Source organism: Melanerpes formicivorus, unplaced genomic scaffold, assembly GCF_026170545.1.
Source record: "Melanerpes formicivorus ecotype bairdi unplaced genomic scaffold, bMelFor1.0.p_v2 SCAF_2, whole genome shotgun sequence".
NCBI lineage: Eukaryota > Metazoa > Chordata > Aves > Piciformes > Picidae > Melanerpes > Melanerpes formicivorus.
In genome coordinates this window covers 35,960,995-35,982,690 of record NW_027142354.1, presented here as the reverse complement: position 1 = coordinate 35,982,690, position 21,696 = coordinate 35,960,995, and the positions used below count along the sequence as shown (strand labels likewise).

The 21,696-nt window shown below is 38.0% G+C and overlaps 1 protein-coding gene across 3 annotated transcripts in view; it reads right to left on the bottom strand.

The window, feature by feature from the left end:
* Window positions 1–21,696, bottom strand: part of CRIM1 (cysteine rich transmembrane BMP regulator 1) — a 185,845-nt gene that overhangs the window by 82,869 nt on the left and 81,280 nt on the right. For 2 of the 3 annotated variants that reach the window (XM_068156138.1, XM_068156141.1), the window contains exons 3-4: window positions 14,537–14,779; window positions 6,077–6,197 (exon numbers count right to left, since the gene is read on the bottom strand). In XM_068156138.1, the coding sequence (XP_068012239.1) occupies window positions 6,077–6,197; window positions 14,537–14,779 (364 nt within the window). The remainder of the gene's footprint in view (window positions 1–6,076; window positions 6,198–14,536; window positions 14,780–21,696) is intronic. The other variant, XM_068156150.1, reaches the window with a different exon arrangement.

Here is a 21,696-nt window from a genome sequence, read left to right as displayed (position 1 = left end):
TTTAGCTTTGTAACAGAAGATGACAAACATCAATGAAACTGTGACAACTTATTCTCTGGGAGACCTCTAATACATTTTAATTTGGTAAGCTGCTTGGTGAAGACTACATCTTTATGAAAACCAAATACAGACATCATTTAGCCTTCCTAACATAAGGAGTGGAAACTTAAGGTGTCTCATGAGAGTCGAATAAAAGCTGAAGCAACCAGTATTTTGATACCAATAGTAAATCAGTAGGGTGTTCTGTTTGCAGCACTGTATTATGAATCAATGTGAAACTACAGGTAAGCTCTGAATGGAAGTACAAGAGCTTAAGAGTATCAGATGTTTGTTTGCTTCTGTCAAAGGTTAACAGCTGAGTTGGCCACTAAGTGAATGACAGAAGGTGTCTATTAATGTTTCTCAGTTTCCAATAGGAAAGGGAAGGAATTAAGGGAGGCTTAGAGTTTGGAAAAGCAAACTGAAACTGATTAAATGAATAACAATAAAATCAAATATATACAAAGCCAATATTGAACCCAACTCCTCTAATGGAGATTAGTCACTGTTGCCATAGGTGCTGCAGCAGCAGTCCCAGACTAAACAAAACATCAGACAGGAACTGCATTCAGGAGCTGGATTCTGGTACTAGATTCAGAAACTTGTGGATTGGGATTGAAGGCAGAATACAGAGATTCCTCCTAGGATGCTGGCCATTTCAGAAGGGAGCTTGACTCCTGTGATTACTCACCTTGATACTGAATACAACATATGGAATGGAATACCTTGTCAGTTTAGGGTCACCTGTCCTGTGTGCTCCTCCCTGAAGATACAGCATTTTGCTCTGCACCCCTAACATGGTACACAAGATCTAGCAGTGACCTTGTCTGCAGGTCAATCCTTGGTACTAACTAGAAAGTAGTACTAGTACTAACTAGAAACTGATGCTAGAAGCAGACACTCTCTGCAAAACCAAATTCTTAGTGTCAGAAAGTACAGTTACTTAGAAGAGACTGAGCTGAGAAGGATTAGTTCTATTCTAAATCAAAACAGGACAATTGTTCCCCCTTTTCCTCTGGCATTACGGGAGAAGTTTTCAATATTATGAATATGCATTGAAGAACTTGCTTATAAAACAAATTCCAACTTAAGACTAGACCCAAAGATGTCTCTTCTCCTAGCATATTACATACAGGAAACTAGTAAAGATTATGTGTGAGAGCTGTCAATATGCTTATGCTGTATGTGAAGTTGTCAGCTACTTGTTAACCAAGTCAGTGACATGCCATCCATCCTTAACTGTGATGTTCTCCTTGATTACTCTGTGGTTCTGATGGTATAAATCCCTTTTAGTGTCAGTAAAGTAAGTAATTAATTGTAATTTCCTGAAAATAAAAATAAGACTATAACCTCATGAAACACACTTTGCTTTTAATAAACTGTTCTCAAACACACAGTGCCACTTCTTTTGACCTTAATTCTAAAGGTTAAATACCAGATATGACGTGGATTTAGGTGATTCTAAACTGAATAACAGTCCATGCAATGTTAATATTTCATCATAAATTTGGTATGAAATTCCTGAATTAAGGGAAAGCCACCCCTTTTCTCAGTGTAGTCATTCATCCATAAAGCTGCATTTTGACTTTTTCTACAGTTTTCAAATGCATCTCTCATGTGGGATTGAGACCTTGGCTTCACATATAAGGCCCTAATGTTTCCTCAGATATGAGGAAAAATTGAGCCCGAATTCAAATGGTTTTATTTTCATGTTCCAAGTAATTGTGAAGTTTCCACTTTTGCTCTGTCTCTTTAATACATATATTTCTCTACCCTCAAACCTTTGTCTAATCTTTCTTTTCTGATTATCCCCATGCCTTGTTCCTCCCTTCAAGTAATATCTTTACCTACAGCACATGACTGAGGGTTATCACAGAATTAATCAGTCCAACCTATCACCCAACACCATCTAATCAACTAAACCATGGCACCAAGTGCCTTATCCAGTCTTTTCTTAAACACCTCCAGTGATGGTGACTCCACCACCACCCCGGGCATCCCACTGCAATGGGCAACCACTCTATGAAGAACATCTTCCTAACATCCAGCCTAAAGCTTCCCTGGCACAGCTTGAGACTGTGTCCTCTTGTTCTGTTGCTAGTTGCCTAGGAGAAGAGACCTACCCCCTGCCCCACCCCTCCCCACCCCCAGCTGCAACCTCCCTTCAGGTAGTTGTAGACAGCCATCATGTCTCCCCTAAGTCTCCTCTTCTCCAGGCTAAGCAACCCCAGCTCCCTCAGCTGCTCCTCATAGGGCTTGTGCTCCAGACCCCACACCAGCCTTGCTTGCCCTTCTTTGGACATATTCCAGCATCTCAACATCTTTCTTGAATTGAGGAGCCCGGAACTGGACACAGTACTCAAGATGTGGCCTAACCAGTGCTGAGTACAGGGGCACAATGACTTTCCTGCTCCTGCTGGCCACACTATTCCTGATAGTGGCCAGGATACCACTGGCCTTCTTGGCCAACTGGGCACACTGCTGGCTCATGTTCCGCCTACTGTCAACTAGTACCTCCAGGTCCCTTTCTGCCTGCCTGCTCTCCAGCCACTCTGTCCCAAGCCTGTAGCACTGCATGGGGTTGTTGTGGCTGAAGTGCAGAACTTGGCGCTTGGACTTGTTAGTTCTCATACTGTTGGACTCTGCCCATCTGTCCAGCCTGTCAAGATCTCTCTGCAGAGCCCTCCTACCCTCTAACAGCTTGACACCTGCTCCCAGCTCAGTGTCATCTATAAACTCTCTGATGATGGACTCAATCCCCTTGTCCAGATCATGAATGAAGATATTGAACATGATTTGGCCCAACACTGTTCCCTGGGGGACACCACTAGTGACTGGCTGCCAACTGGATGTGGCACCATTCACCATCACCCTGAGCCCAGCCACCTGGCCAGTTCTTAACCTAGATGGATGGGACTATCTTCCTTAAGAAGCAGAGCAATATATTAAAATACAAACAATTAAATGGATTTCTAGCAGGCACACAAGTAAAGCATCTATATGATCTTATTACTGACAGAATAAGCTTTCTTCTTTCCTCCTCATCTGTTCTATTCTAAAGAGCATTATTGCTTTTGCTGAATTAAAGAAATCTGACAATTTGGCAACCAGCAACTACATACAGCAACACAGAACAAGCCAGAAAAATAAGTAATAGAGGGGTGTAGGACACCTGTAATTGTTTCAATCTGCCTGCACACTCTGGTGTGGGGCTTTTTTCAGTTTTACACATCAAGGAGGACAGAGAGATTAAGAAAAAAATCAGAAGTAGTGATAAGACTTCAGAAGCTCAGAATTCATCTATCTCAGCTCTATTTAATTGTTCAACTCTAGTCCTAGTAATGCACAGCAATCGGATTTCAAAGAGGTTTCAGAGCAATTTACCTGTACCTAGTAAGTCAAGCCTGTTTGTGTAACTGGAGTCTTTGTGAGCAGGAGACAGGAATACTAGTTTTATCACAATGCACAACAAGGTTTCACACATCAGTTACAGTTAACACCCAGCAAGCCAACTGGTTACAGTTTCACATATTATCAAAGAAAGAAAAAGATTCTTTTGATTACATGTTTGCTCTAGGTGCAAGATCAGTTCTGTCAGTGTGTGCCAGAAACAGAAAACATGTCCAACTGATCATCTGTCTGAAAAATGAAATTTTATTGTCTTGGTACTCTGTATTCCCTAATAGAAGGAACACAGAAGTTACCAACTACAGAGAATGTAGTGCCTATTTTTTCATCCCCTCCACTCAAGGCCAGAAAAAAAAAAAAGGAAAGAAAAGTCAAACTAAACCTTACATTAGACTGCAGAAAAATAGAACACAACTTTACTTTGGGGAAACAAAAATAATTTGCCTTGTACATCAGTTTTTAATACAGCAAGATGAAACAAATGTAATGATAGATTTTTACTTCCAACCTAAGTTTTCTATCATGTCAGTGTTTCCAAGTGTCAATGTGAACTAGGAACTTCTGAAAATCTAATCTGAGATAGATTCTTTGACTTGATAACATCTTTCCAAATACAGGTCTTGGTATCTTTTTCTTCCATGCTGAGCTATACTGGCAGCAATGTTGGTACAATAACTAGTTAAAATCTACAGCCTGCTGTGCAATCCCAACCCACCAGGACAGTGCTCAACTAACAAGAAATTATCATAATTCTAGGAAGGTTGATAGAATTGAATAAACGAGGTTGAAGAGACCTTCAAGATCATCACATCCAACCTATCATCCAACACCACCTAATCAACTATTATCCAATGAGAATGTTAAGAATAAGAGGAGGGTACTGAAAATTCATACTGTGGTCTAACCGGAACATTCAAGGAAACAGCAAAAGAAAAAACCCACAACCAATAATTCTGAATGGAAGAACATTTGTAGCGTTCACTGAATAGGACAATATATGTTTAAATAGCAAATTACTATGTGTATTCTACAATTATGAACAACGATTGAAAAGTTTAAAAATATATTTTCAGATTTTAATAGATGGGATTACTGCAGTATATGAAGTTTTCCTGACTTTTTTTTCCCCCCCAGTAAGCATATTTTTATCTTACTATGCAATAAGAGACCTCCATATTTCATGGAAACAGCAGCTTCAAACAAATCACCATATTATATGTGTACCTAAAGGATATCCAAGCAAGAAGATGCACAATTCATTGCCTTTGCCATTTTCTACTTTCTGAATTCCTTTCAAGTTTACCACTCCTTTAATCTTGCTAGAAGCTGAGAATATGGCAATATTGTATGGTGCACAGACTTTCACAATAAATAAACCAACTGCTTATGTCTACAGCAAACATTTTCTTTTTCATGCAAATTATTTTTGATAGTTCTTTTTGCTTAAATTTGCCTCCTGCTCCCAGGCCTGGGGATTGGTGGATTTCACATGGGCCCTTCCCCCAAGCCATGTGTCCTGCCAGGCACAGACCTCATGCAGGGTCAAGTCTGGGCATGTTTTGGGCGTGGTTAAGCAGAGAACTGATGGTTTATGAGTTCTAGCCTTTGTCTGGTGACAATTCTGATAAAAACTAGCTGGTTGCATAAAACAAGTCAGCTACAGAGAGCATGAGGCTCTTCGTGGGTTTTGCACACCATACACATGGATCATAAGCAGCAAAGCAGTTCAGGAGGATTTTCTGATAAAAAGAGACAGAAGAGAAATTCCTACAATCCACGAGCAACAGCATTGTGAGCAATTGATGTATTCCTAAGGTCTCTGGGAACTTCTTAACTTCCCAGTTAGTAGGTGTAACACATGGCTTTTGGATCTATCTTTTCCAAATACCGTTTCTCAAACTATTTGTAATCATTCTTACTTTGAGGAGACATTCTCAACCAAACACAAAACCTTTATAATCTTCAATAACTTCTGTATATAGTTAGGTGGGAGGCAGAGACGAATAATTTATATTTTTATTAATTCCCTACCTTATCCCTCTTTATTTGTAACACTACCTAAACAACAACAGAATAAAATGGAAGTGAGTACTTGAAACTTTTTTCCTGACAGTTCCAGGTAGCCACTGCCTTTTGGCTTCTAATACTCATCTTCACATATAAAACCCACTTTGCTTTAACTAGGTTAGATTTTCTCCAGCACATCATCTGCTATCTCTGTTTCAATTACTTGACACCAAAGACCTTCAGAAGTTTCTCAAATAAGTACACTTTTGTAAAACTAATTTACTATCTTGGAAAAACCCCACCAACCAGAAAAAAAAAAAAAAAAAGGGGGAGGGGGAAGAAAGAGAAGTCATTAATCTAGAGGCACAAAATCATTTTAGCAAAAGTCAGCTTCATGTAGTTGTACTAAGCAAAATTCTATTCCGATTCAAGAAGATAAATTTTGTACTTCTGTTAGCCTGATGTACCTTTAATCCACTTCATGTATTTTTTATTCTGGATTAACATTTCTTGCCACAAAAGTATGTTAGTATCCCAGTAAAGTATACAAAAGTATGTTAGTATTAGTAGTACTTGAATTATGGAGAGTAAGTTAAAAATAATTACCAATCAAGATACCAACCTTGTTGGCAGGGTGCAGCAGCCATCAGCTGTCAGCCTGACTTGAGTTTCATAGCTATCCAGAGGGCAAACAACTTGTTGAACAGGAGGACATTCAACTGTACTGCAATCCACACTGAACACTATGAAAGAAAGGAAGAAGAAAATTTACTTTGCGTGCACTTTATAAGCTTTTTGCAAATTATTTCATCATAAGCAATCAGTTATGCAGTCTTAACTTGAGTCAGAAAAATTACTCAATGAATGCACGCTCTGCAGGTAACTTATACAGAATTTCATTCTCTTCTAGATCCACTTTTAAAAATTGGCTTGGGAAGCAACTGAAGTATTACTAGTTAATAAAAAAAAATAAAAATTATACAAGTTAGACAGGCAGCCTTAATGATTAGACCTGCGAGTAATATTAGTTACTAGAAATATACTGGGTATTTTCCCCAAAGTTTTTAAGACAGTTAATAATTCACTGTTCAATTTTTTTCCTGATTAAAGTCTGTTCAGAAAAGTGAAGTGCCAGGGTTATAGGTAATAAATAAATAGATAAAAAAAAGATACACTGTGGATTTATGCCTACACATATAAACACTGTCAACCATTGTCCCATCAGATTGTTGTTTAGGAATTTATATATGTTGAATATATATATTCACGTATCTTTTATATATACATATATGAAGAAATGCAAATTACCAAATCTATATGCATTAACAAGAATTACACATAACTAGTAAAAGAGATGCTTTTTGGAAAGCAGTAAGTGCAGGGGGGGAATGAATCAATATCAGGCTGAACATAATAAAAATAATAAACCAGGTTGGAAGAGACCTTCAAGATCATCGCGTCCAACCCATCAACCAATCCAACCATTCAATCCTATGAGTCACTCAGTAAAGCCGAAATACATCATCATCTTTGGTCCTAAAACTCTCCTGGTAACAATACCAGCTCAAACTCTTTGCTACCCCTTATCATAATTATAAGAAAGTACAGAACAAAACACCATTCCCTCATTAAAGAAATAAGCAACCTTTTGAGTCAATAGGCAGGATGAACAGTAAGTTAATCAGAGTATGCAGTATAATATTCCCAATTACTGATTGAACTACGCTTCAGTACTGACACTACTAAAGCTGCTTACTGCAGTGCAAAAGCAGCTTGGCAATGCTATACCACAATTCTTGCAAGAGCTGATGCCTTTCAAAGTCCCATTTTTGGTCTTCTAGTCCTACATTTTTCAGGCTTGATTCTCAGTTCTCAGAGGTATCCTGCAATAATAATTCAATTGGTCATCACTCTCAGAATTACATATTTCATTAAACACTGACATTAAAGCAGAAGTTCAATGAAACCAGTTTGCAGCTCATGAAGGTTAAAACTAGTAGGTTTGTTCTCAAGACCATTAACTTTCAAAGTAGACAAGTATCTTCCATATAAGCAACATTCAGAATCTGCCTTTTCCAGTTATTTGGGAAATTAAGCCATCTGCTGAATCAGGGCAACCTGACAAGTTCAAAAAGTTCTCACTACGAAACACACAAATTTAAATAAAGCCCATTTTGTGAAGCAATGCAGAAAGTCATTGAAATAAAAAGATTCCAGTTATTCATCTTGACAATGGCAATTACTGAATTAACTTCTGTATGCCTTCATAAGCTTATGAAGGTAAGCATTTTTCTTAATCCCATAATACTGCACTTCAAAAAACTCTACAGCATTTTATGTTCCATTTATTAACAACACATCTGAAACAACTCTTCTGTAAGAAATATACACCTAGTTACTCCATTATCACAACAGGTACTGAGAATCATGAACTCATCAGTATGAGTTGATGGGTTGGACGCGATGATCTTGAAGGTCTCTTCCAACCTGGTTTGGTTTAATCTATTCTAAATAAAGATGGTACAGAACAAATACAATCACATGATTCTGTTGTGCCAAGTAACTACCAGTGTTCAGTTTCCTAACAGTTTCCTGAATTTAAACTAGTAACCTTTCTGCCTCCCTAAATTCAAGGCCCCCTCCTCCTTCCCAGGTAAACTTTCTGGGAAGAATAGCCACTAAGTTTCACTAATAAGTGTGATTGCACAGCTGTTTCCCTGCCATCTTCCCATATATCTGTAATGACAAAGAAAAAAAAACAAGCAAAAAAACCCCAAAACCAACCAAACAAAACCCCTCCACACCCACAAAAAAAACCCAAACAAACACCCCACAACACACACAGGAATTCTCTAATCTTGCAACCAGGCCTTAAAACTAAGGTCCTAAATGGCTCTTATTCTTTCAGATGGCTATAGTGTTCTTAGTATATAGCTCACAACCACTGAGGAGTAGATTAAACAGTCTTACTTTTTAATAAAGTAAAAATTTAGGAAAAACTACAAAGAAATCAGGAGCATTCAAATAGGAAATTCTAATGTAATTAAGTGGCTGTAGTCACAGTATCACAGTATCGCAAAGGTTGGAAGAGACCTCGAGGATCAGTGGTTTCCCTTGTTGGTTTGACTCAACTGATTTTACTTATTTTGTATTGATCTCTTACAAGTACCAGAGTACCCTCCAATTTTTTTAGGGATTAGTAAGGTTTGGTGAACATAGTGTATGCACTGAGCTTATAAACTATCCACAGAATTTTATTACCTATGCTCAGACCTCACCACAGTCTTCACTCTGATCTGGGAGATGTTTATTGTTGCATAACTAGATCAATCATAGGACAGCTGAGAGTAGACAGGACTTCTGGAGGTCACCTGGTCCAATCCCCTTCCCAAGCCAAGTCATGCAGATATGGCTGCTCAGAACTGTACCGAGACAGCTTTTGAGTATGTCCAAAGATGGATACCCTACCACCTCTCCAAGCAACTTGTGCTGATGCTGGATCATTGTTGTTGTGAAAAAAAAAATACTTCACTGATGTTCAGTGCAAATCTCTGCTTTTTCAGTTTGTGCCCACTGTCTCTGGTCCTGCCATTATGCACTACCAAAAAGAGCTTGCCTGTATCTTCAAACCATTCCTTCAGGTTTTTATATTGAGATCTCCCTGAGATTTCTCCCCTCCAGGCTTAAAGTCCCAGCTCTATTAATCTCTTTCCTGTGAGGAAAGGCTAAGAGAGATACAAGATCAAAAATATTGGAAGAAGAAGAAAAAAACCAAAAATTTCCTATATACTTCTCAGATTTAAATGATTTTCTAAAACAGGAAAAAGTTTTGAGCCAAACTTCCAGATAAGCTGAAAATACTTAAAAGTTACAAACCAGCCTATAATCAGATTCTTCACTAGTTAAAAAGATGTTCCCAGATCAGCTGTATTACTATCCTAAAAAATAAGACTTCAAACATTTACCACTAAACTATTATTGTTATTTTTGCATCTTACTTAGATTCCAATAGTTACAAAGTGTATTTTTAAGGAACAGGTCTATCACAAGCTGTAACAATGTATTTTACTATAAGCTTAAAAGTTTTAAAGTTTGTCTAAAGAAAGTATTTTTGTCTTATCCTAGTAGCTTTAAGCTGTATAAATTGATAAATTCATATCTTCAAGAGCACAAACATGTTGCAATTTGCTGTCAGTGAAGATGTACTCAGTCTTCTGAGTCTTCAGGAACTTTCTCATGCACTGAATTTGCATATAGCAACATCTGAGCATTACTCTCTTTTTCCACAAGAGCATAGCAGAAACCCTATTACAGATGTAGATGATTTCCACTGTAGACCATGAAACTGAAGGTCTTTGATCACGTAAATTTTAATATCTAGGTGAAAGTAACTTCTAAGTAATATACTTTAACATAAGTGTAGTAAGTTTCACATTTACTTATGTTAACTTTTCACTGAATAGAATGTATCGTTCTGGGGCAAAATATAGCTAGCTATCTATGCAGGTCCATCTCTGACAACACAATGGCTCAGCACAGGAAAGACTTTGTATTTTACTCAGAAGTCTGAGCTTTCTGAGAATCCAGTACAAGGGTATGCAGCCTGATCCTACATCAGCTAAGGATCATCACATAACACCCTTTCCTTGCAGTTCAGATGTATTTCAACCGGTCCTTCACAAATAACACAACACAACTTGACTCCATCTGATAATGGTAGTTATTACACTTTCTGCTCCAGGAGACAGAAAAAGAAAGTACAGAAGTATCTCCTCATGACAATTAAAAATCCTTTTTTGCATCTCCTCACACTTCAGAATGCATCAAATACAAAACGAACAGATGGTATTCCTGGACTTTCAATGCAGCTGTATTACTGTCTGAATCATTTGCTTAACTTCCCTTTCACAGGCATTTCCCAACATAGACTCCTGTATTTGCTCTTCCCCCCCCCCCCCTTTACAATGTCAGCTCCATTAGAAATACATCTGTAATTCTTCCCCATTCATTTTCTCCAGTTGTTTCCCAATCTCATCTTGATATTCTCAACAGCAGCTTCCAATAAAACACCACACATGCTATTTCTGTAAGCAACTGGGGGGGGGGGGGGAACCAAACCTGTTTCTTTCAACTACATACAAAAACTTCATTTTTTGCTGACCCCTGTCTTTATTGTAAGACTGTTACAATTGCAAACCTGATTTTCAACACTGAAGCTACACCAGGGTAGAGCACAAGCTATTTCCCTGTGCATCATTATATACTACCTACTGCATTTTGTTGGTGATTTCAGACTTTCCATCAAGTCCTGACTGAATAAAAATAAGGCAAAAAAACCACATTCTCTTTACAATTATGTTTAAACCAAGATTTGGTACCAAAATAAAACTTCCATTTCAGCAGCAGAAATTTTTAGGATGTATGGGTGCTGAAGGTAAGTGAAATCTCTGCCAAAAAGATGGCTAGAAGAATGATAAATGAACAGTCTTTTTAACAGAGGCTACCTCTAGCATGACAGACATTTCCCAATGCTTCCCCAAGGATGTCAGAAACAAAGTGATGATGCTTCCCACCATACAACAAGAAAGTTATCAGAAGTAGAACAAACATCTGTTGGATAACTGCCAAAGTAAATAGTTTACCTTTCTTTATTCAGAATTTGAAGCTAGAGTTTCTACCACAACTTTAGCAAAATACCTTTTAGATGAGATTATAGCTCCATCCAACAAACATGACTTAAAAACATCACTATTCACAGTGCTTTAGTTTCTTAGCAAAAGAGGCACACAGTGCTACTAATCTTGTTACAGGCTAATTTTACTGTTAGCACACTATGCAGTTCCATTTGAGATTATTAATTTGAACAACCTTTAAGAAAAAAACCACCTTACTTTTGAGAATATTTAAGATCTGTAACTACCAGCTTACAAACTAGAGTCAGTGCTCATTCAGTAACCTCACTGCTCATGATTGGGAAGTCATACACAGCTTGTGAGAGCAAAGCGTATTGCTTATAGTACCAGACCACTGTTATCCCCGCTCTGAGCTTACCAACTGCAGTAAACCAAAAGAACACAACATAGCTGTTCTCAATAGGTACCACAATTGTGGTGAGATGATTGATGGAGCAAAAGGCAAGAACATTTAAGATGAATTAGTCTGGAGTTATAGACATGTAAACTTGAGCTACTAAGGTTTTTCTTCACTGTTCATTGGAACTGAATGTCAATGTCTTCTATCACTGTATTCCTAAAGCCAGAGAAGTAGAAGACAAAGTGGATCTCAAAATGAAAGACAACTCTTTTTTAAGACTTGTAGCATTTAAAGAAATGCTTCCTATTTTCCTTTCAGCAATTTAATTGCAGTTTTCACTTGGAAAATGATACTCCTCTGAAAACTGATAAGAGCTCAGAATTGCAAAGATTTACCAGTAAGTATTGTAATTTGTCTACTAAGATTCGTCAACATTCACATACTTTTTCCCTGCCCTCCAGTCTTGCATGGGCTTGTTTTTGCTTTTTAATCTTCCCACTGTTAAACAGTAAACAAAAGCAACACCAAGAACAAAGTTATAAAAGTCAACTTGGACAGCCACTGATGTGGCTACATAGTGACTAACAGTTCCATAATTAGGAGCATTCCTTTTTTTTCCCTGGTGAGGTCAAGGCAGTGCAACAAGTAGGAAACCCTACTTGCTCTGTAACTGATTATTTAGCCATTACATTTTTCATCACCTGTCACTGCAGAAATGCACAAGAGTATCCACCTACAACCCTCAGCCTCTCAAGTCACTACGAAACACACTTTCATCACCTTCCAAGGTGGAGGAGAACTCATTCCCTCAGTTTCTAACCTATATTGCAAAGCTCTGCACTTCCTTATATTTCTCTGCTCTTCTATCCTTCTCACATATATATCTCTCCTTGTTTTCCAGTCCCATGTACTTTTACCTCTTAACCTCACAAGGACACGATCAGAGCAAACATTTGTGCTGACCAATAAATAATCTGAAGTTAACTAGATAAAACTGAAGGAGAATTAAATGTACAAATAAGAGTGGTTCAGTAGCAGCCATACTGCATCTTGGGATCACAGCATTTCAATAAACGTAACTCTTGCGAAAGAGTCATCTCTTATTTTGAATTTTGCAGAGAAGACAGAAAATAATGTCCAGAGAAGGGCAACAAAGCTGGTGAGGGGTTTGGAACACAAGCCCTATGAGGAGAGGCTGAGGGAGCTGGGGTTGCCTAGCCTAGAGAAAAGGAGACTCAGGGGAGACCTTATTGCTGTCTACAACTACCTGAAAGGAGGTTGTAGCCAGGTGGGGGTTGGTCTCTTCTCCCTGGCAACCTGTGACAGAACAAGAAGACACAGTCTCAAGCTGTGCCAGAGGGAGGTTTAGGCTGGATGTTGGGAAGAAGTTCTTCATAGAAAGAGTTATTGGCCATTGGAATGTGCTGCCCAGGAAGATGGTGGAGTCACCATCACTGGAGGTGTTTGCGAGGAGACTGGATGGGGCACTTGGTGCCATGGTTTAGTTGATGAGATGGTGTTGGGTGATAGGTTGGACTTGATCTCAAAGGTCTCTTCCAACCTGGTTAATTCTATTCTACTGTAACTCCCTACAACATAAAATAAACGCCTTCAGAAAATAACACACAGTGTTACATAAATTCTCTAATGCAATAATCACATATTCAGTTTGAAGATTCTCTAATACTGACAACAATCTTCAAGAAGTAACATACAAATGTAAGTCTGAGTGGAGTTATTTGAAAACTACAAGATAAGAATGCAAATAAGAGTCATGAGGACACGACTGGAGCAAACATTTGTGCTGACCAATAAATAATCTAAAGTTAACTAGATAAAACTGAGGGAGAATTAAAATGTACAAGGAGTGGTTCAGTAGTAGCTGTACTACACCTTGGGATCACAGCATTTCACTAAACATAACTCTTGCGAAAGAGTCATCTCTTATTTTGAATTCTGCAAAAAAGACAGAATTATTCTACAGTATTTAGTGCTGATGAAGATTCACTCAAAAGAGTAGTTTTCTTTTGGACACCACATTGTAAAGACGTATGGACAAACGTAAGAAAACCTATAGGAGGGCAACATAACAAGGAAGGAGTCCAAGGAAACTATGCTATAAGAAAGTATAGCTAGTTCTACATAAAAAAGAGACTATGGTTGACAAAACATTATATATACAAAAAAAAAAAAAAAAAAAATTAGAGACTTATTCAGCTACTCAGGACAGAAAAAACTATCTGCTAACATTTCCACACCAGCAGATTTGCATTGGATATTAGGAAAAACAAAGAAGCACTAGAAGTTACAGAGAACATACAATTATTTTCTGTGGAGGATTTAAGAAAATGTTAAACAAGCATAGAAAAAGCACTGCTTAAGCATACTTGAACCTGATTGCACGTAAGATTTTGGATTATACAATTTTATATGTCTGCTTTCATCCCTCTATTTTTATTATTCATCTTTACCAAAGCCTGGATCAAAAAGAAGAGTGCATTACATCTTCCACTTCACTGAGAATAATAAATCACAAGAAGGGGTGATTCATATTCTCATGAAATGGAAAATGGGGAAACACTGAGAATTTTGTGAAGTCATTTCACTATGGTCCTCCACAATCCTTGAGCTCTCCAGGTTTTAATGGTATCAGTTCATAATCTAGAGAAATCTTACAACAGACACCATAATTACTTCTACGTGCAGGATATATTTCTATTATGAAAGAACAACCCCCTGCATGATCTAATTAGTATTTGAAGTACGTGACTTTCACTAGCAGCATCTAAAGAAATACAATATTCCTCAGTAGGCTACTTTTCTCTTGTTGCTCATTTTAAATTAATGTTTGAAGAAAATAAGTAGCATATATTATTTTTTTTTTTTTAAATGGGTGCTGTCACACAATCATTTTAATTTTGAAAAACAATCTGAAGAGTTCAGAGACTACACACACTTTATTAGATACAATTATACATATATAGGTTATTGTGATTGTCAGACAGTTAGCAAAAATTGAAAAAAATTGAGAGAAAAAGTGTGCTTTTACCTGGTTTACATTCATAGAGATCACAGCATTTTCCTGGTTTTCCTGATGCCTTAGAAACCAATATATTCAAATACCCAGGTTGGCAAACCTTCCTCAAGCAACCTGCAGGATTACACACACAACGGCTTGGGAGTGGACAGCATTCACCAGGAGGAGCATAGCCTTCAATCAAGATGGAATCTTCTGGACAGCGAGGAGAAAACTGGACTTCACAGCGGGCCTTGGAGCAATCAGGTTTCTCTTCTGAAAGGGAGAGAGATCAGCATGCCATAAATGTCACCAAAATACTGTACCAAAGCTGTAAAGATGAGCGCTGATAAAGGTCCCTTTCTTCTCCCTCCCCTCAACACAGTAAAAATGAAAGCGCTGCTGTTGCACCAATAGCAAAATTATGAAATACATGTTAAAAAAAATAAAGTTGTGGTATCTGCAAGATGGTAGATACCCAATATTTTATAAAAATTCCTATTTGTGTAGTGTGCATCACTGCTGAACCTGTACAGCCACAAAGAACAGCTATGCATTTGGCCATGGCATCAAAAACACTTGGCATATCATGCAGAACTCTGACATTCACACCTACACCTTCCGTCTCCTAACAGTTTCCATCACATGTGACTAATTTTAATAAATTAAACTTGAATCACCTGAACTAAGATTTCACATATTCAAAAAGCTGGTTAAAAGTTGCACAGCTAACGTATATGAAGAGTCTATACATTAGCAGAAGAGTATTTTTTTCTGTTCACACTACCAACGCTCACATTAAAAGTGTTGAATAGTGAAAGCGAAGAGGTCTGTCTAGCACTGGCACCGATACTAGAGGTTTGAGACACTGGCTGCAGGCACATGGCTGTAAGAAAAGGAGTATCAAGGAGCAAGACTCAGCAAGCTGGTGGGAACACTGACAAGCTCGGCAAACACTGACATAAACAGAGAATGAAGACATAGAAGGTTCTTTAACAACTATGTAACACACTTGCAAAACTTGGAAAGAAGTAGATTCCCTATTCTCAAAAAGAACTAATGCCAATTTTGGCAAAATATTTGGTATCATGCCCTTCAGTGACTAAGCCACATTAGGAAAAATCAGACCACTCCTATGACCAATTTATTCCATAATGTAAACAGTAAAAAAATTGCACAAAGAGGGTGAAGGTCTCACTTTGCTCCATGTACCTGAGCACTGTTAAAAAATAATTGGATTCAAGACATGCAAAGGAAGAGTATCTTAAGTGACCATACCCTATAGACCCTATGTGTTTGGAGGCAATGCAGGGGGCCTTTCCAGGCCTGACCTAAAAAATGTCCTCCAACAACCGAAAACTAAGACCTGAACATATAAAGTGTTTGTACCACCCCTTGGTTATTTGTAAGAGTCTGTAAAGTAGACAGTTCTACAATGGTCACTATTACCTCTACAGCAGTAATCGATTATTTTACTTTTTGACATGAAAATTAGGTGCACAGTAGGAGAAACAAGTAAAAACCACACTATATTAATCTGATATTTAGAATCATAGAATCAGTAAGGTTGGGAAAGACCTCTGAGATCATGAAGTCCAACCTATTACCCAACACCTCACAACTTAATAAACCATGTCTTCAAGTGCCACATCTAATCCTTTTTTGAACGCCTCCAGGGACAGTGACTCCACCACCTCCCTGGGCAGCACATTCCAATGGTCAATTACTCTTTCTGTGAAGAGTTCTCTCCTCACCTTGAGCCTAAACTTCCCCTGGCACAGCTTGAGACTGTGTCCTCTTGTTAGGGTGCTGGCTGCCTGGGAGAAGAGACCAACCCCCACCTGTCTGCAACCTCCTTTTGGGTAGCTGTAGACAGCAATAAGATCTCCCCTGAGCCTCCTCTTCTCCAGGCTAAACAACCCCAGCTCCCTCAGTCTCTCCAATCTGATATTTAAGATACCACTATTTTTAAAATCCATCTCTAGAGATGATCAATAACTGTATAAGACAAACCAAATATGACCATCTCTGATAAAAAGTGAATATCCTCTCAAAGCTCTTAGCAACTCACTTCAGAGTTTTTAAAGTTACTGGATGGTGCTTGATTTTAATGCTAAAAACCAATGTAAAATTCTGCTTTGAAACATACTCTGAGCATCAAGAACAACAGTGGGTTTTTCCTGAAAGGATCATTTTTGCACTTAATTTTAGCACATTCTTTGAATTTCAGATCATGATGAAAAATCAAAGTAGTACTGCTTGTCTACATGGTTGATTTGCTATCCATGCCTTATTTTGATTTAAACTCAGATGGATATAATACCTAGACACCTAAGTGCTTAGGGAATTAGTCATCTAGGTTCTTGCATAACCGCAAAAGGAAATCATGAATATAAACATTTGCCTCAATTTTTGTTGTCAAATGTAGGAAAACAGAAAAAAACAACTACATGCACTTTCATATAGAAGCACTTTATTTTTTTTTTTATACAAGCAACAGAGATTACTCGCTTAAATGTGATACTAAATAGCATAGTAACTCTTACAGTTACAATCTCCACTATTTCCATCTGTCTTTAAAATAGCCTAGACAGATACTTTGCCTAGAATTTTAAACAACACTTGCAAGACCTATGTTTTTGAAATCTACCCTTATGCTTAGGTTCTTATCTGCTTTATTAAGCACATTGCTCAGACTGAACAGAACTGGTTTCTGAGGTTCACTGCAGAAAGTTGTATAAATAGACAACATACTAGTTTCAGTATTTTGGTGATATTCTTTAGTATATGGATATAAAAGAAGGCTGAACCCTTTAGATTTTAAGAACACTTTCATTTTTCACTGCATGTTGTTCAATCATGCATAGAGAAGTGGTGTAACAGTAGCACAGTAGCAGCCCTTGAAGGTCATGCACATGACACTCTTAAATTCACACTGTTCATTAATTAATCTGCCCTAGCATTATGTACCCAGCAGTTTTCCAATTTACATCCCATCATCACACAGTTTGTCTCTTGTGAAAATATTTTATGTAATGTGTATTTTCAGAAGTTTATCTACTATTTTTACTTGACTGCACTTACATACATATATCTGTCTCTATCAAGACAAACATTTCCTTAAGGACAGTTTGTATCTGACCAGTTCAGGCCAATTTTCAATGCATGTCAAACTGCTTGGATTTAGACTGCTCAGAGCTCTAGACACATGTATTTTGAAGACCAATGCAAAGACTGCTCTCGGAGTTGGTAAGATAACAGAAAAAATACAAAGAAAAGAATATGTCACTGTCAGTGTGTAAGAAGCATCACAAATTGTAGAAGAAAAACTCTCTAAACAGAAAACTGTGACAAGTATCTTGGTATGAAATGTTCACTCAGTATTTCATAGTTTTTATCTCTGATAGTCTTTTCCACATTATAGCATTATGCATAGTGTAGTTAAATGTAACTGAATACAATAGAACTTTACTATTAAATAAAGCCAGCAACTTTCAGATTAAATGCTTTAAACACAAATCACCACCACCTTGCAAAGATATGTTTGTGTTTTAACATCAGGTTACACAACACACGCAGGCATTTAGAAAGCAAACTGAAGTTTTTCTTTTTAACCCAGTGTCACTATTATGTTTGTACTTCATAGCCCTGAAACATAAACAAAACCCCCTCCCTCCTACTCCTTATGTAAATGTTACACTTCCAAATTATAATCTCAAACTATGTACATGGTAAAAGATTCCTATCCCAGTATACAAATGTAACTGAGCAACAGGAAAGTCAAATATATTAATCCAAACTGGGTCAAACAGACAACTCTCCTTCCGTAGATCCAGTCCTCAGAAGAAGGGCAGGTGAAGAAAAATCTCTGCAGAGTAAGTCATTACTTGGTTCATAATTTAGATGTGATTTTCCTTTTCTATAAAGAAGCAAGTGGCTGAAATGATATGTGGTTGGCAGAATTTAAAGTGTTTTCTTATGGGTTCCTACTCAGTATGTCCTAAAACAGTATTTTATCTGAAGTATTAAAAACCGGCACGTATCAGAGTAGGAATACTACATTTTAGTTATATTTTATTCAGCCTGCACCACACTAGTGTAGCTGTGTCCTGAGCCCAGTGCTCACTGCAACAAAAGAAGGTGAGAGCTCCCTTTTACTGCAGTTCAGTGGAAGCTCATAAGGGCTTCTCATGATATCAAGTCTAAATAAAAGATGTAACTGTTAAGCAATCATTAAGCAATCATTAAGATCTTCAAGATTTTTCTTCCTGTTATCTCAGCAAATGGCAAGCATACCCATCTTCACTATTTACAGGGATAACGGCCATATACCAGACATATTTCTACAGTTCATTGTAGTAAACTTGAATTGGATCTCAACACAGATTAGAAGCAGTAAGGCAGCCAAAGTTACTGCTTAAGCAGGATTCCTGATAAAAAAAAAAATCATTACATACAGCTATTTAAGACTTCAGCAAACAAGAGGAATTGCTAAATAACTCTTGTTTTCCTTTCTTAGGAGAAGGAAACAAACACATAAAAAAACATGTCAGAGCAGTTTAATTAGAAATACAAGTTTCCCCAAAGACAGAGAGGAAGGGCAACACAAAGCTGCATTTCACAGAATACAACTGTGAAATCACTCACCAGTGATAGTTTGCTACTTTACCTTTTATACACCAAAAAAACCCCAAACTATTTATAAGTAGCTTCTCAATAGACCAAGGTAGATTCACAACATGCACTATGAAGCACTGATCTGTCCCCAAATGTTGCTTTAAGCTGCTCTCTATTACATAAATGATAATCTTGCTACCCACCATTTTCAAAGTCAAAAAAGGCATCAGGATTTAAACTCCATTGTAAGACTTTAATGCTGATAATTAATAGAATATAAACAATTACTATATCTGCCCAGAATCAGAACTTTTTTTTTTTTTTTTTTTTTTTTTTTTTAAAGCAGTGTATTGAACCTAAAATCTCAGAATTTCAAGGAAAGAGGGAACTTCCAGCTAGCAGCCAGTCACTAGTTGTGTCCCCCAGGGATCACTGTTGGGCCCAATCCTGTTCAGTATCTTCATTCGTGATCTGGACAAAGGGATTGAGTGCATCATCAGAAAGTTTGCAGATGACACCAAGCTAGGAGCAGGTGTCAAACTGTTAGAGGGTCAGAGGGCTCTGCAGAGAGACCTTGACAGGCTGGACAGGTGGGCAGAGTCCAACAGAAAGATTTAACACATCTGCTGTGTTCTACACATCAGCCACAACTCCTCCATGCAATGCTACAGGCAGGGGAAAGATTGGCTGAAGAGCTGCCAGGCAGAGAGGGACCTGGGGGTACTGGTTGACAGTAGGCTGAACATGAGCCAATACTGTGCTCAGGTGGCCAAGAAGGCCAACGGCATCCTGGCCTGTATCAGGAATAGTGTGGCCATCAGTAGAAGGGAAGTCATTCTGCCCCTGTACTCAGCACTGGTTAGGCCACACCTTGAGTACTGTGTCCAGTTACAGGCCCCTCAGTTTAGGAAAGATGTTGAGTTGCTGGAACATGTCCAGAGAAGGCCAAAAAAGCTGGTGAGGGGTTTGGAGGAGAGGCTGAGGGAGCTGGGGTTAGTTTAGCCTGGAGAAGAGGAGGCTCAGGGGAGACCTTATTGCCATCTATGACTACCTGAAGAGAAACTGCAGCCAGGTGGGGCTTGGTCTCTTCTCCCAGGCAACCAGCACCAGAACAAGAGGACACAGTCTCAAGCTGTGCAAGGGGAAGTTTAGGCTGGATGTCAGAAAAAAGTTCTTCACAGAAAGAGTGACTGGCCATTGGAATGGGCTACCCAGGGAAGTGGAGGTGTTTAAGAGCAGACTGGATGAGGCACTTCGTGCCATGGTCTAGTTGATTAGTTAGGGTTGGGTGATCAGTTAGCCAGGTTGGAAGAGACCTCCAAGATTGTCAGTTCTGTGATTCTGTAATTATGCATGTGACTGACTATGAAATAAATTAGCAGAGCACATCCGTAAGATACTTATACCTGCATAAAGCAGCTTCTTAATACAAGAAGTACGTGGCAAGAAGATATGCATGCATTACGGTCTCCTAATCCATAATGGAGAATCCATCACAATTTCATACAATTCTAAGTATACGTAGAAAGCAAGTAAAACTATTTCTTAAATGAGATGTCTAGGTTTGTGATTAAGAGTCTTTACTCAAGACACTTATCACATTAAATAAAGTTTTTATTAAACATTGTTCTACCTCTGCCCATAAAGCAGCCGGTAGGTCTCCTTTAGTAAGGTCACTGCTTCAACAAGGCAAGACATTACTCATGAATCTATCAATTTAGTGAAGTGAGGAGTTGCATATACTTCTGCTCTTCTATTTTATTGAGTCAGATAATGGAAAAAGCCTATGAAAATTAACCACATTTCAATTTCTTCTTAAACCCCATCATTATCAAGGAGAACAGTTACTTGTCAAGCATCTCATGAATTAAATGTGAGCAGATAACCCACAAACTATAAAGAAAAGCTTAGTTGGCTGCAAACATTGTCTTGATGTTCCAAAAAAGCAGTATTTCAAATGACTACAGAAAGAACAGAAACTATTAGTTGGTTGCTCTTGAAGTTTCACTGTGGCACATATTCTCTTTACAGCCTTTCAAACATCACTGAAGCAAGAAGCATTCTAGTATCTCTAACATCTCCCCAGTCTGAGCCAACAGTGATAAATGAAGAGTCTGGATCAATCAAGCTTTTACAAAGTATCTATTGTAAATATCTCTCCTCAAGAAATGCAGAAATGTATCTGTAAAGGTAACATTTTTAATAAACTGATACTCTGATGAATTAGAAAAGACACCTGTCCTTGACATGAACTTCATATCTGCTGTAAAAGTTGGTTTTACAGACTATTTAATGTAAAATTATTTCACTTATCAGTGACAGTGCTATTTCTAGGTTTAAAATACTATTAGAACCAGATTTGCATTTCAAGGAAACCTCTCCTTTCTGTAGGTCTGATGATTCTGACTACTTTAAATTAGCCTGTGAAATGAACCTGCTGTTACTAAACATGTGACAGAAGACACTCTACAACTAACAACAATAACTGAACCACATAAGTTACCATGGTCATTGAATAATAAAAACTGAGTAAGTTAGAGCATACTGTGAGCTTAAGACAGAACCATTCACTTGAA